The 16,031-nt window shown below is 56.3% G+C and overlaps 2 protein-coding genes across 2 annotated transcripts in view; one reads left to right on the forward strand and one right to left on the reverse strand.

Moving 5' to 3' along the window:
• Positions 1 to 16,031, reverse strand: part of SORCS2 (sortilin related VPS10 domain containing receptor 2) — a 103,527-nt gene that overhangs the window by 51,892 nt on the left and 35,604 nt on the right. The window contains exon 2 of the mRNA XM_049781642.1: positions 11,053 to 11,120. Within this exon, the coding sequence (XP_049637599.1) occupies positions 11,053 to 11,120 (68 nt within the window). The remainder of the gene's footprint in view (positions 1 to 11,052; positions 11,121 to 16,031) is intronic.
• Positions 1,163 to 3,026, forward strand: PSAPL1 (prosaposin like 1). The gene has a single exon (XM_049782567.1). The coding sequence runs from the start codon at positions 1,176 to 1,178 to the stop codon at positions 2,775 to 2,777; it is 1,602 nt and encodes a 533-aa protein (XP_049638524.1). The 5' UTR covers positions 1,163 to 1,175; the 3' UTR covers positions 2,778 to 3,026.

Consider the following 16,031-nt stretch of genomic DNA (forward strand, 5'->3'; position numbering starts at 1 on the left):
ACAGGTTGAACATGGTATGGTCTGAAGGCAGAGCTGCCCACACAGAAATGAGGGAAGTATGTGACCCTGAGAGCAAAGATGCTCAGAAGGTCCCGGACCTCCGGAAGGAAAGCCAGGAAGGACCTGGGGGAACCCGCCTCAGAGGGATGGCCTCTGTGCCAACCCCGCTCTCTGGCCTGATCTCTGGGACCCCAGAAAGACTGGGGCTGTCTGGAAGGTCATAAGTGTTGCTCCACAATTCCTGTCCTCCATCCTCTGCCCAGCCTCACCCAGTCCCCGGAAAGAAGGCAACCAGGCAGCCACTCCACATTCCACACCTGCTAGTGCAATGACAGCCGCACCCGCCCACAGAGCTGGGGGCACCTGTAAGCTCCAAAGGAGGGTTCCTGTGAGGGGCTTACACCCACTAGTGGGCCCCCTGATTCTGGGGCTTCTGACCTGCTCCCCACACACAAGGGCACGGTGGAGGATGTGCACAGTGTGGCAATCAGGCCCAAGGTGAGGCTTCATTTCGGAATGTTCTACGCAATCACTAGGCTCTGGGCCAGGATACCTGATGTTCTTGCTCAAGGAGCCCAAACAGTTGGAGGGGCAGCCAAAGGTAACAGATGGCACAAGATCATAAACACATGTTTGCAGGTACATGTACCTGTACATGTATGTATATGTGCACATACCTGTGCGTGGCTGGCACTGGCCAGGCCACAGACCAGACCCACTATTCCCAGTTTCCAAACACAGAGAGGGGTGGGTGGTGCCTGGATGCAAAGGATCCATGCCCAGAGGGGCTATTGGTGAATACCCAGAACTCCAGCAGCACCCCCAATTAGCACTGTTGGTACAGGAGCCAAAGCGCAGCACACAGCTGTGCAGGGGACCCTATAAGGCAGATGCCGGATCTCCCAGGGGGCCCAAGTTCAAGGAGGGGGACTTAGCCAGGGAATCACGGGGAGTTGGGGGCACCAGGGGCCTCCTAAGGTCACACACACACAAGAGTTTATGGGACATGAGCTGGTTCCGGGAATCCCTGGGAAGCAAGGAACCGGGATCTGGGCAGCCGGGCCAGCTGTGTGTAATGGGCTGATGATGAGTCAGGTGGCAGGCGGGGCGTGGGAAGTGGCTTTATAGCAGCTGCCAGGCTGTGGGGCGTATTAGATCCACATTCACTGGCCAGCATGCTCGGAGCCCTGCTTCTCCTGCTAGGCCTCCTGGGGGCTAGCCTGGCTGGCCCCATCCCTAGCCCCCAGGAATGCGCACAGGGCACGGCCGTATGGTGCCGGGACCTGCAGTCGGCTGCAGCATGTGGAGCTGTGGAGCACTGCCGTGGAGCCGTGTGGAGCCGGGCCACCGCCAAGTCCCTGCCCTGCCTGCTGTGCCAGGATGTGGTGGAGGCCGCCCGCAACGGGATGAACCCCGATGCCACCGACAGTGACGAACTGGCCCTGCTGGGGAAGGTCTGTGAATGGCTGCCCAAACCGGCATCCGTAGCCAAGTGCCAGCAAATGGTGACGGCACAGTCCTCGGCCGTACTGGGTCTGCTGCGAGACAGCCCGGGAAGTGCCCTGGCTCAGGCGTGTGTGGCCCTCACCCTCTGCCAGCCCCTGCAGCAGGAGCCGGTCAGCCTGGGGTCCTTTGACTGGGGGGAGCAACCTGAAGGTGTGGTTCCCTTCCTGGCCAGTGGGGCCCTCCGATTTCACCCCCAGCAGCAGAACACCAAAGACACCGCGTGCCATGATTGTATAGGGTTGATGACCCGGCTCCAGGTGGCTGCGGGCTCCAACCTGCCTGCTGTGGCAGTGGTCAGTGCGCAGGAGGAGTGTATGATGCTGGGGCCCGGCATGGCCCCGCTCTGCAAGATCTACATCCGCCATCTTCTAGCGCGAGCTGAGCCGATGCTGGCAGACGCCACCCCACGGCAAATCTGTTTCCGGGGGGGCTTCTGTGAGCGGCCGGAGGTAGCTGTGCCCCGGGCTCAGGCAGTGGTGGCACTGACCAATCCAGCGCTGGAGCTGGCGCCAGCCACCCAGAAGAGGGGCGAGGTGCAGATGCAGTCGGGTGTGACCTGTGAAGTGTGTCTCCAGGTGGTGCAGAAGTTGGACCAGTGGCTGGAGAGCAATAGCACTACGACAATGATCAGCCATGCCTTGGAGCGCGTGTGCAGCTTCATGCCCCGCACCATCACACAGCAGTGCGTGATGCTGGTGGACACCTATAGCCCCTCGCTGCTGGAGCTCATCAGCAGGATCAAGCCAGATCAGGTGTGCCACAGCTTACATCTCTGCACTGGCCGAAGGCGGGCCCGGGCCCTGCTGGAGGATTATAGGGTGCACAGGGAGCACGGGGCACATGCCACGACAACGATGTCCCCCCTGGAAGAACTAGAGAATCAGGGCAGCTTCTGTAGCCCCTGCAAGAAGCTCATGTTAACATCCACCCAAAACCTGGACAGGAAGAGCACCAAGCGCGACATCCTGATGGCCTTCAAGGGCGGCTGCAGTCTCCTGCCCCCGCTCTACAAGTTTCAGTGCAACCACTTCGTCACCAACTACGAGCCGGTACTCATCGAGAGCCTCCATGACGTTATGGAGCCAGATGCCCTATGCAAGAAGATAGGTGCCTGCCACCTGCCCCGGACGCCGCTGGGCACTGACCAGTGCGTGCTGGGTCCCAGCTTCTGGTGTCGAAGCCCTGAGTTGGCCGAGATGTGTAACGCCACTGAGCACTGCCAGCGTCACATGTGGAAGGACAAGGTGCCAGGCACAGGCAGAACCGAGTGAAAGGAGTGGTCACGCTTCCCGGTCCAACCCCCCACCCCGTTCCTCTTGGAATCGTGAAGATGCTTCGAGGTGGGTGCTGGGCCCACCCCCATCCCACTGGGCAAAGGGGGCTGGGAAGGCGTCGGAGCTTTGTGGTCCTTCAGCAGGGTCCTCACTACTGCCCTCCCTGCTGCCACCTTGCTGGGGGCCTGGCCAGGGTCTCTGGTGCCCTTTTTATTGGGCAGGAGTGTTTGTCTGGGTTTGGGATGGGGTGCCCCGAGCTGTGAATGGGGAGCTTCTGTGAGCTTCTGAAGGGCTCTGCCCACTTCTCTGGCTTTTTTGGCAGGGCCAGGGGAATTGAATCTCTGCACCCTGGGGTCTCTGCGTTGTCTGATGTGCTTGAGGCCACACGCCTGGACCTGGGGTGTAGGGAGCTCAGTTTCCGACCAGTTCTATAGGGTTGCCCTGTAGACCCCCAAAGCCAGCACCAGTGCTGGGACTCCAGGATTCTTTCTGCATGTCCCAAATAAACCAAATAAACAGGAAACATTCTGCAAATGGCTCCAACTCATTCTGTGGGGGCCACACACACACCACCCCCGCCAGAGCTGGCACATCCACCTGGAACTGCCCCCAAGGGCCTGCTTGGAGGCGCCTGGCAGCTCTGTCTCCCTGAAGCCAGCCAGAACTCATGGTGCTCCACAGGGGAGGGAAGGGAGTGCATTTGGGTTTCCTTGGGAGAAACTCTGACCCTGATGTCAAAGCAACCAGCAGGGCCCCCTGGTCCACCGGGCCTGACCATGTCCTCATGCCCTACCATCCAGAGGCCCTGGGAGAGCCCTGGTCACCTGTAGATCTGGATTTCTCAGGGCGGGGCCTCCTCTCTCCTACCGGGTGCACCACAAAGTTGGAGTTCAACCTGTGCCTCGGTTTCCCTTCTCCTGTAAGAATGACACGGGTCCGGAGAGATAGCACAGCGGTGTTTGCCTTGCAAGCAGCCGGTCCAGGACCAAAGGTGGTTGGTTCGAATCCCAGTGTCCCATATGGTCCCCCGTGCCTGCCAGGAGCTATTTCTGAGCAGACAGCCAAGAGTAACCCCTGAGCACCGCCGGGTGTGGCCCAAAAACCAAAAAAAAAAAAAAAAAGAATGACAGCAGGTGGCAGAGCCTGACTAGTACTCAAAGTCCCAAATGGGGTCTTTTACAGTCCTATCTCCCAGAAGACATGCATGCATCTGTCTGTCCACTTGTCTGTCTATCCACTAGTCCATCTCCCCTCTGTCCATCTATCCACCCACTCATCTGTGCAGTTTCTGAGGGACCCTTTCTTGCCACTTCTACTCCCCACCCAGAACATGGATTTCTCAGTCTTTCAAAGCTGTTAGAGCTGCCAACCAGCCCTACCGGCTTCTCACCTTTCCCTCCCCACAGGCCTCCCATACCAGGCTGGAATGATTGCATTTGAGGGCTGTATCTGCGTGCAGGGGTGACTACGGCGGAGGGAGTTCTGTGGCCTCGGCTCAGCCTCAGGGAGCACTGAGCCTGTGAGCCAGGTAGAGGGATTTGACCCTCAGTGAGTGCTGGGCTCTGACCCCTGCCTGTCTCTTACCCTGCGATAAGGCAGATGAGTGACCACACAACAGGCCCCATACATGTGCACACACATGCTCATGCCACATACCCATACGTGTGTGCTCACACCACATAGGACCACACTGTGTATACAAGTGCTCATAACGTGTGCGTAATGCAAAGTCGTATCATATAGGATCACAAGTGTTCACACCACACGAGAGTGCATTGCACTGTGTGCTCCCACTACATGCGGGTAATCAGAGTGTGTCCACTTTTGTGTGCTTGTATAACATAGGGTTACATGTGCACACACATTAATGCATGGAGGCTACCCCTTGTGTGCTCACACCATATAAGAGCACACGTATGGGAGCCAAAGTGATAGCACAGTGGTAGGGCATTTACTCTGCATGTGGCTGACCCGGAATGGACCCAGGTTCGATTCCCGGCATCCCTTATGGTCCCCCAAGCCTGCCAGGAGCGACTTGATGAGTGAAGAGCCAGGAGTAACCCTTGAGCACTGCAGAGTATGGCCCCCCAAAAAGAGCACACATATGCAACCCATGATCCTGGGTACACATTGTTCACACCTCCTGATCATGCATTGCATATGTGTCTGTGCTGCACGCATGACCAAGATGTACACATGAGGTTACAGTACACACCTTCCCACATACATGTGTGTTCACACAACACACTATGTACACTGTCCTACACAACTACACATGTGAACCACTGAACTGAGTTCCCGCATCACAGGAGCCAGTGCCCACTGGGGTTATTCAGGGGGTGCATCAGGGAGACCATGTGAGAGCAGAGCACCGCTGCATATGCCACGGACTGAGTCCCAGCCCTGGCCAGGCCCTGCACTCCAGAGCCCGCCTGCACCTGGGCCCATGTGGGCGACCTGGGACTAGTGAGAGATCACTGTCCGCTTGTCCCGACTTGCCCAGAGGCTTGAGGACACTTGGCAAGGAGTGGCAGGAGGGGGCAGGTGGGGCGGAGAGGGAGGAGCCGGACAAGTAGAACATTTCAGAGCTGCCTGCAGGGGCAGGGTGGGCAATGCCTAGTATGCAGCAGGCCTGGGTTCCATCCTGTATCCCACTGGGGCTTTCAGTCCTCCATGGGGTGTGTCCTGAGCACTGAGCCAGGAGAGATCGCTGATTGGACACAGTGAGAACAAACAAGGAAACCAGAGTTCCTTCTCAGAAGCCTGGGGTGCCGTGAAATACTGCAGGGCAAAGAGTAGGGGGAGCTAGGGAGGACAGGACCCAGGACAGCACAGCCCTGGTTCCCCCAGTCTCAGGTCTTCCTAGACAGCATGTTGCAGGGGCCCTCCATTTCTCCCAAGAAAGTCAGGGGTGAGCCCACACAGCAGCCACCCATGAAGCAGAGGCCAGGCTGCACCACTACATGTCCCCCTGGACCCTACTCCAGGCATCAGAGCTCCCCCATGAGAAGGGGTGAAGGGAACAGACCAGCTCTGCCACCCCAAGACTGGACCAGCCTCCCAGCAGGCAGCAGATGCCCCTGGTCTGGGATCTACACAGCAGGCCCTCCTTATGAGGTCTCAATGTGGGGGTGCAGTGGTGGCCCAGCAGCTGATCTCTGGGGCGTAGGGCAAGGGTGTGCAGGAGAACCTGTTTACTGGGACACTGGGACAGACCCCAAGGCGAGGCGAGGCGAGGCGGGAGCACCGTGCCCAGACCAGTTTCTCAGGTGGTGCCTCCCTGGGGCATGTGGTGACAGAGGGAGGAGAGGCCACCAGGGAGGGAGGGAGAGAAGGGGTCACCCAAGGAGGGAGTGAAGGGGGAGGGGTCAGCTGAGGAATCCCTTGTATAGGAAAGGAGAGAAGGGGTCACCTAGGCAAGGAGGCAGGAAAGAAGGGACGAAGGGAGATGGAAGGAGGGGAAAAAAGGAGGGAAAGAGTGTGGGAATGAGGGAAGAAAGGAAGGAAAGAAAGAGAAGGAAGAAGGAAAGGAAGAAAGGAAGGAGGAAAGAAGGGAGGAGTAAAGAAGAAAGGTGGGAAGGAGAAAAGGAAGGAAAGAAGGAAGAAGGGAAGGAAGAAAATAGGAAAGGAAAGGAGAAAGATAAGCAGAGAATGTGGGAAGAAAGAAAGGAAGAAAAGAAGAAGGGAAGGAAGGAGAAAAGGAAGGAGGGGTCTACAGCCATACCACCCTGAACGCACCCAATCTTGTCTGATCTCGGAAGCTAAGCAGGGTTGGGCCTGGTTAATACTTGGATGGGGGGCCGGCAAGGCGACACTAGAGGTAAGGTGTCTGCCTCGCAAGCGCTAGCCAAGGAAGGACCATGGTGCGATCCCCCGGCATCCCATATGGTCCCCCCAAGCTAGGGGCAATTTCTGAGCGCTTAGCCAGGAGTAACCCCTGAGCATCAAATGGGTGTGGCCCGAAAAACTAAAAAAAAAAAACTTGGATGTAGGCTTAAAAAAAAAGGAAGGAGGAAAGGAGAGAAGAAAGGTGGGAAGAAGGAAATGTGGGAAGGAAGGAAGGAAAGAGGGAGGGAAGAAAAAAAGAGGAAAGAAGGAGGGAAGAAAGGTGGGAAGAAAAAAAAGGAAGAAAAGAAGGGAAGGAAGGGAATGAGGGAGGGAAGGAAGGAAGGAAGGAAGGAAGGAAGGAAGGAAGGAAGGAAGGAAGGAAGGAAGGAAGGAAAGAGGGAGGGAAGGAAGGAGAAAAGGAAGGAAGGAAAGAGGGAGGGAAGGAAGGAGAAAAGGAAGGAAGAAAGGAAGGAGAAAAGGAGGAGGGAAGAAAGGTGGGAAGGAAGTAAAGAAGGAAGAAGAAAGAAAAAATAGGGAAGGAAGTAAAGGAGAAAGGAAGGGAATGAAGGAAGGAAGGAAAGAGGGAGGAAGAAAGGATAAAAGGAAGGAGGAAAGGAAGAAAGGAAGGAGGAAAGGTGGGAAGAAAGGTGGGAAGAAAGGAAAAAAGGAAGGAAAAAAGAAAGAAGGGAAGGAAGAAAATAGGGAAGGAAGGAAGGGTGGGTTTGTGTCTCTGCTAGCCTCTGCTGCCCACCCCACCCCTGCCTGCCTGCACACTCTCAGCCGCCCCTTCCCAGGCCTGTGTGTGGCTCAATCAGAGTCAGGAACAGGCTGTCCCCTCCCACGTCCCCATCCTTGGACCCCTGGCTGCAACCCAAAGCCCAGCAGCCACCCTTTGGACAGTGCCAATAGCCTGGGCACCACTAGGGTACTCCCTGTGTCCTGCTGTAGGCCCTGGGCATTGCAAGGCAGCTGCCTACATCCTCTTCCTGGACTCCTTTGTCTGCTCTGCCTGGTGAGCACCTACTCATCCTCCAGAACCCACTACTAATGTCCCTCTAAAGGAGCCAGGGTCCTTGGAGAATAGGTGGGGGCAGCAACACCAAGGAAGGACAGGTCATAGGTGAGCATGGAAGGACCAGGGGCTAGGGGGGGGGTTCCCCTTACACTTGCAGAGTCCCCTGAGCCCCCCCAGATCCGGCCTCAGAGCTGGTATCGATGCATCCATGTCTAGGAGCTGGTCTTCTACGAGCTCGGCTCACCTCGAGTTATTCATTGAACAGACTCAACTACTGACAGCTCTTCCATTGCCATCCGCTCCCCTGGTTCCCCCAGCACAGTCAGTCTGAAGCCAAACTCTGTCTCCATGGTGACGGGGAAGCAAACAGAGATGCGGGATCAGTGGGCGGAGACACCAGCCAGCCAGCCAGTGTCTCTCTCTCTCTCTCCCCCCTCTCCCCCCCTCTCTCCCTCCCTCTCTCTCTCTCTCTCCCCCCCTTCTCCCCCCCTCTCTCCCTCCCTCCAAGAAGGGCTGTGGGTCTCCAGCCCTGAGAAGCACAGACAGGTCACACTCTGCTCTGTCCACTAGGTCGCAAGTGAGCACCACACTCACCTCACAGGGAGCCACGGAGGCTGCTTGAGGGGATTCAGACCTGGATCCCGCAGCCCTGAGCCTGCAGCAGCCAGGCTGAGCCCAGGGCTGCTCGGAGAAGCACCCCCACCCCACCCCCGGTCCCGGTCTAAGCAGCCCTGCCAAGAAGGCCCAGTGTCTCATTGATCTATGGTACTTGGTGTGAGAGCCACACATACCATCATTCACAGGCATGAACCAGGCACACACCACTTCTATACTTCCCATGCTTGGGGCTGAGGTGCCCAGGACTGTCCTGACTTCAGCAATGCCCACCCTGCCTGGTTGGGCCCCAGCACCCCGGGGCAGCAGTGCCAACAGTCACTGTCTCAGTTGCAGTAGCTTTAGTGCTTCTGGCCATTAGTTGCAGTTGCACTGGAAGCTGGGCACTGCCACACAGACCATGTGACTATTTGACCGGGCAGAGCTCATCTGTAGAGCAAGACATCAGGTTCCAGCCCCAGCCCCAGCACTTCTGCAAGAGACCCCAGCACTAAACCGAGAGAAGTCCCCAAGCACCACAAGGTGTGGTTCCAAACTAAAACCTCTGAAAGTCGGGAGAAACTGGGGTGCATGGGAAGGGACTTGTTCCTCAGAACTTCCCAGGCCCATGGAGGGGCTATGGGGAACCTCTCAGGTGGTTCTGCTGGGAAGCCCAGTCCAGTGGGCTGTGAAAAAATTCCACTCCCATCTTGTGCCCTAGGCCTGTAACTAAGATGCAACAAGACACACTCAATTGTGATGGAAAATGAAATGACATTCACGTGAAAGACAAATGGAAGTTTGGGCAAGAGATGTGACGAAGCGAAGCTGTTCCTTTTTTCTGCCCCTGAGACACGCCATCAGTCCCACCGCAGATGAATTAGCTTGTTTGACTTCCCAAAATATGTTTCCATGTTCCCTTGAGCCGACTGCATCCATCAACAGCTTAGGGCAACGAAGAGGATAAATTACCAAAGAAAAGTTGGAAAGATAAATCAGGTTTCACAAGGTAGCGTGGCACTATTCGCATAAATTTTGATTTTTTTTTTTGGTTTTTTTTTTTCTTGGGCTACACCCATTTGATGCTCAGGGGTTACTCCTGGCTAAGTGCTCAGAAATTGCCCCTGGCTTGGGGGGGACCATATGGGATGCTGGGGGATCGAACCTCAGTCCTTCCTTGGCTAGCGCTTGCAAGGCAGACACCTTACCTCTAGCGCCACCTCACCGGCCCCTCGCATGAATTTTGAAAGCCCACTGAAGCTGGAAGATAGGTGGCTCATGGAGAGGCCCACACATTTGCATGAAAGGTACAGCGCACACTGGCACCACCCACACCAGGCATGGAGTTGGTTTCTGGGCAGGGATGGCTATACCGGGAAGTATAGGGAGAGGGAGAGAGGATCCAACAGGAGTGGAGACACTGACAAAACAGGGATGCTTGGTGAATGGTGCCTCTGGGAGCAGGAACTGAGAACTCTGAAAATCCCCAGGAATCTGGGAATGAGGACACCAGGGCCAGGCCCTGAGCTGCAGCCGTGGCAGTGTCTGGGCTGTGCTGGGTGGGCACATGGCAGCGTGAGTAGGGGTGAAGCAGGAACACAGCAGACCAGGAGATATGGGGCAGTGACCCTGCAAGGACCCTGTAGGGATCCCACGAGCATGAGGACAAGAAGGTAAGTGTGGACATATGGGACAGTCTTTGTGGGGGCCTTGGGCATCCCTGCCAGTCTGCAAGAGGACCCTCAGGTTCGGCCCTTCCATGGAGCCTCCTGACTCCTGCCTCATACTGATGTGCTGGGCCTGCCCACACAACCCTTCCCTGCTGGTCCCTCTCAGGTGCCCCAAAGCCCCGACACAAGCACTGTTGCACAAATGTAGTCAGGCCATGAGATCAGATAACAGAGATGGGACAGCATGGTGTCATCTGGCCCCCTGTGTGGCAGGAGCCAGTGTGGGGGAGACCCTGCTGCTGAGCAGTGGCAGCAAAGCCCCCCAGCAAGGGCCAGGTGTACAGTGGGAACCCCCAGAAGACAACCAAGCACCCCACACCCAAAGCACCAGGTGATGCAGACCTTCCGCCACCAGATACATGGTGTGCCATGACCCCCAGTTATGAGCTGGGCGAAAGCAGGGTATTCATTTGTGGGACTTGTTCAGTGACCCTGTAAAGAAAAGCCACCCACTGTCCCTGGAGAAGCATGAGAAAGTTTAGCCACAGGACAGTGGACACACACATACACACACACACACACACACACACACACACACACACACACACAGCTCAGGGTAGGTGCCAGAGAGATAGAGAGATAGCACAGTGGTAGGGAGTTTGTCTACCTAGGCTTTGGGGCACCTGAGAGGGGCCAGAAGGGGAAGAGTTGTGTGGGCAGGCCCAATACATCCGGGTCTCTGAGCCCAGTCTAGGGATTCGATCCCCGGCATCCCATATGGTCCACCAAGCCGACCAGCAGCAATTTCTGAGCGCAGAGCCAGAAGTAACCCCTGAGTACCACCAGGTGTGGCAGAAAAACAACAAAAACACAAGTGCTTGGAGTAAACCCTAATCCCATAAGCCCCACCCCTTCCCACAAGGACTGCAGGCACAAACCAGTCCCCCAAAGAGCCCTATGTCCCTACCAACCATTAAGACCAGTCCTGCAGACCTCCCCGTATCCCCACTGATCACCAAGACCAGCCCCCCACACTCAGCACCCAAAGGTCCCAGCCCCCCTCATGTCATCCCCATTCCAGCCCCCGACTCCCCAAATCCGCTGCATCCAAGCCCCAAGACGGGGCAGAGGTGGGACCCCGCTGGCCCCGCTCTGACTGACTCACCGCCACAAAGAACTTTCCAGAACCTTGCCCATGTCTGCGTGGTAATACTTGGTCAGGATCAGGATTACCTGTGGGTGAGACAGAAGCGAGGGTCAATGTGGGTCTGGGTGCCTCCTAGGGTGCCTGGACACCCTCTAACCCCAGTGCCCTGCAGCCCCTTAAGACCCAGTGTTCCTTCTTCTGGAACATCCCTGCTCACACCATGATTGGAGACACCCCAAACCTAGCAGGGTCCCTGTCTATGGGGTGGGTCACAGTCTGCTGCTAAACCCTATTTGGCCTCTGTGTTGGCTCTTCAGACATGCTGGGACACACACCCTCATTCCAGGTGAGAACAGAGGCTATGCTGGTCAAAGACAAGGCTGTGCTCTCAGGGTGCTGTGGACCCTTAACCAGGCCAGACAGAGCCTTTCTTCCTTTATTGTTTGTTTGTTTGTTTGTTTTTGTGTCATACCCAGTAGTGCTCAGGGGTCACTCCTGGTAGTGCTTGGTGGACCATATGAGATGCTGGGGATCGAACCCAGGCAGCCTCATGCAAGGTAAACGCTCTTCTTGCTGTGCTCTCGCTCTGGCCCCCAGAGTCTTTCTTTCACAGATAGTTCCCCACAGCTCCAGCCCCCCCACATCAGGCTACAGAGATGGTGCTCCCCCACTGTGCCCTGTGTAAGCCTGAGACAAACAGACCGAGAGCTGCACTTGAAACAAGCATCCCCATCTTCCCCTCTATCCCCAGAGCATTTTTGTCCCACTGGCCTGCTTTCAAGGAATGCAACAGTACGTATGACACGATTAATAACAATGTGAGTTTGTCTCTTGTCATTGCTATTCCAAGTAGCCATCCCAATCGATGTATGACTACGGAGCAGGCATGGAGGCCCCAGAGGGCCAGACTCATTGATCCCCATGAAAGAAAAGACCCCCCCCCCCTGCAATTCATGTGCTGCTCCCCAGGGTGTCCCTTTGTCAAAGGTCCCAGACCAGATCACAGGAGCAGAAGGACTCGTGCTGGTTCTTGCTAAAATGAGGAAGGGAAGGCTGAGATTTGGGGTGTAGAAGTCCCCAACAATATATCTTTTTTTGGGGGGGGCCACACCTGGCAGTGCTCAGGGGTTACTCCTGGCTGTCTGCTCAGAAATAGCTCCTGGCAGGCACGGGGGACCATATGGAACACCGGGATTCGAACCAACCACCTTAGGTCCTGTATCAGCTGCTTGCAAGGCAAATGCCGTTGTGCTATTTCTCCGGGCCCCCAACAATATATCTTGGCTTTCAGGAAGCCAGGTAGGTGATCTGCCCCCTAATCCCACCTGCCTGCCCCTTTATGTTTTGGGGGTCCACATCCGCAGTACTCAGGGTTCACTCCTGGCTCCGCACTCAGGGCCTGCACCTGGCTCTCCCAGTGAACTGGAGGGTAGGTGCTGGTACCCCCAGCCACCCTACCTCCAGGTGCAGACCACAGCCCTGACCCTGCCCTGTCATCCCAGCCCACGTCTCTGAGATCATCTGCTTGTCACTGTTCAAAGTGTCTCTGCATCCACATCTCTCCTCCAGGATAATAACACATCAGGAGAAATCATGGTGGTACAGGGTGTGGGTCAACTTTCTGTAATCGATCCTGGTGGTACAGGGTGTGGGTCAACTTTCTGTAATCAACAGCAGCATCATGCATCCCAATTGGCAAACACAGACAGGGAAACAACAGACGGGAGTGGCAGGGCATTCGGGAAAGCATGAGAGATGGAAGAGCAATGGTCCCACCCAGTCTAGATGACCCCACCCAGCTCTGACACAGGGTCAGGGAAGCTCCTAAGGACAGGTCAGCATGGCTGCCCCCAGTGTACAGTGGACTTGAACCCCTGAACATGTCAGCTATGGCTGCAAACTCACGAGCTCAGGGCTCACCCTTATGGGCTGGGGTAGCCAAAGATGGTCTCTCTCTTGGAACTCCAATGGAGTTCTCCAATGGAGACAATGGAAGGCAGGCAGCGGGCGCCATACCCAGAATGGCCCCCTAGGTGTCTCAGGCCTCACCCACATCTCCCACCTCCCTGCTCTCATAGTGACGTCCGGACACTTATCTAAGTGGGATGTTCCCCCAATTCCGTCTCCCCAACATAATGGGATCTGAGAGTCCAGGCGGACTCCATAGGGTGAGCGTTGCAGATATGGGAGTATCTGCCTTGTCCCGGCCCACCCACCCCGAGGGCCACCTGCATACAGCCCACCTGTGGCTACAGCCCAACAGAATCTTCATGGTCTGAGACATGAGGCAGTATTGTGGGGGGCTCAGGAAGGACTGCATTAACAAAGAAACCCCAACCCCCTTGGGCTCAATGGGACAGTCGTCCCTGAGGAAGAGACAGGCACAGAGGCAGTTGCATGGGTCTGCATCATGAGGGGGCATTGGGACCCCAGAGCACACCATGTCCCCGCTTGGGCCATCAGGTGACTTTTTTTTTTTTTTTTTTTTGGTTTCTGGGTCACACCCAGCAGTGCTCAGGGGTTACTCCTGGCTCCACGCTCAGGAATTGCTCCTGGCAGGCTTGGGGGACTATATGGAACTCCAGGATTCAAACCAATGACCTTCTGCATGAAAGGCAAATAAATGCCTTACCTCCATGCTATCTCTCCGGCTCTGGTGGCTCTTGATGTGTTGTCCTCTCGGCCCCCAACCAGGCAGCCGAATGCCTCCCAACTGTCATCAGAGGGTGAAACAGCCTACCTCACAGCTGAGGGATCAATTCTGAAAGATGGCATAGAGAGAAGGGCAGGGGGCACCCTCCTGGCATGCAACACCCTGCAGTATTGGAAGGATCCTGGCTCAGCGGGGGTTTCCTGGAACCCCACCAGGTCCCAGGGCCATGGGACTGATGCCAACAATGTTGCCCTTCCCGGAGAGATAGTACAGCAATAGGGCGTTTGCCTTGCACGCAGCCAATCCAGGACGAACGGTGGTTTGAATCCTGGCATCCCATATGGTCCCACAAGTCTGCCAGGGTCAATTTCTGAGTGCAGAGCCAGGAATAACTCCTGAATGCCGCCGTGCATGGACTCCCCCCATCAAAAAAAACCCCAGTGTTGCCCTTCATGTCCAGCTCTGGAGCCCCTGACACTGGCCTCCGCCTGGGTCGCCTCTGCTGGTGGCTCAAGGAGTTCCCAAAAGCTGAAAGTCGCCCCCTTGGAGCCAGCAGGTTTGCAGTGTTAATTGCATGCCCATTAGCACAGACACTGTAGTAATGAATTAAACCTCCACCGTGTGATCTCGTTAATTGTCAATCAGGCAGGCATGACAGCTAAGGGGAAACAGTCCAATACGACGCATTCAAGAGCCTATCAAGGTTAATTTGCTGAAAATAGAGCTGCACGTCATTCTGCATCTCAGATCTTGGGCTGTGGCTGAACTGAAGGAGAAAGTGGGGAAGTGTCTACAGGGCCCTGCTGGTTCTGCCACCCCATAGTGGGAGGGTGGGGGGAGGTCATGGGGGGGGGGGAGAGAACACAGGGAAGACATGGGGACTGAGCACTCACAAGGGTTTCCCTCCATCACAGCCAAGCCTGAGCCCCGCCCCCAGGAAAGGTCCAGAGCCAGCCTCACTAGTACCCAGTCATGGCTCCGGGAAGCTGAGAGTCACTGGCAGGACTGAAGGGGTCCCTCGAGCTCTCAGGAGTGAACAACAGGGTGTGTGGAACAGTGCCAGAGAGGGAACCCTGCCAATCTACATAGCAGCTCAGCAGATCCCACAAGAACCCAGTGAGCTGGGCTAGCACCATTGAACCTATTTCCCAGGTAGGCAGGTGATGTGATGGGGAAGGACCATCTGCCAGTTCTGGGTTGTGTTACCTGGCCTGGTTCTGAGTGTGGAGCCATGTCGCCCTGGAGCCAGGCTGGGTGTGTGGATGGGCAGTCTGGGCGCTCCCTGGGTGAGCCTGGGGCCTCTGGGAGTCTAACCTGGCTGCAGGTCATGAGCCACAGCAGAGACCCCAAGGGGGTGATTCCTGAGTGCAGAGGCAGGAGTAACCCCTGAGTGCCACGAGCTGTGGCCCATAAAAACCCACAACAAGGGACACCAGGGGCTTGTGAGAAGCCATGGAGCTAGTTTTCACAGCTGGAAGCCTGCAGTGGTTCAGGGTTCAGGAGGCGCGGCCCCAGGCCTGGCGCTGTGGATGACTCCCAGATGGGGGTTCAGCCAGGTTCTGTGAGGGACTGGGTTTCGGTCATCATCAGGGTGCAAAGCTAAAGCATGCAGGCGCCATCTCGGCTTGGGCAGCTTCAGGGGCCAGCCACAGGGATCAATGAGATGGTTCCCACCAGCAACGGAGGCGGTGCGGAGAATTATTTTTAAATTAGTTTTTAGAGAATAATGGAGGACATTAGCATTTTATGTACTTGCCATGGGATAGGAAGATCACACACACACAGAGCGAGGGACGGGGTGGTAGAGGGCATCCTAGGAAGAGCCCTGCATGGATGTCTGCCAGCCGCCAGCCCCTGCCTTAGTTCCCCACTAGCACAGCAGGATATCACAGTCCACCATGCTCTGCTCCATCTGTGTGTCCATCCACCTGTCTGCCCACACTGTAGCACCCTGTCAGGTGCCAGGCCCTGAACCATACTCACCAGCTCCAGAACCCCCAGGGGCCCAGATTCTGGGAGGTACCCACAAACCTGACGCCCCGAGGGTGTGCACTGGAGGACACGGAGGTAGGAGGGCATGTGCTGGTTCCAGACTCAAAAGCACTGGTGTTCGGTGGGACCTGGAGACAGCTCACAGGCTGTCTCCCCCAACCCAGCTGGGCACCTCTGGGGACCATGAAACTAATGTATAGAGCTGTCCATGTTACTTCTGTCTGTCGTTCCCCATCACTTCAAATGGGGGAGAGGACTAAGGGGCCTAGAGGGGAGCTGTAGGGGACTCTTGTGGATAGGAACTGGAGTTAAGATTCCCAGGGATGCCACACTGAACACCCCTGAACTTACA

The sequence above is a fragment of the Suncus etruscus genome, chromosome 10 (assembly GCF_024139225.1).
Source record: "Suncus etruscus isolate mSunEtr1 chromosome 10, mSunEtr1.pri.cur, whole genome shotgun sequence".
Classification (NCBI taxonomy): domain Eukaryota; kingdom Metazoa; phylum Chordata; class Mammalia; order Eulipotyphla; family Soricidae; genus Suncus; species Suncus etruscus.

Coding starts and splice junctions, on each gene's coding strand:
- PSAPL1 (XM_049782567.1), top strand. CDS start 1,176: ATGCTCGGAGCCCTGCTTCTCCTGCTAGGCCTCCTGGGGGCTAGCCTG.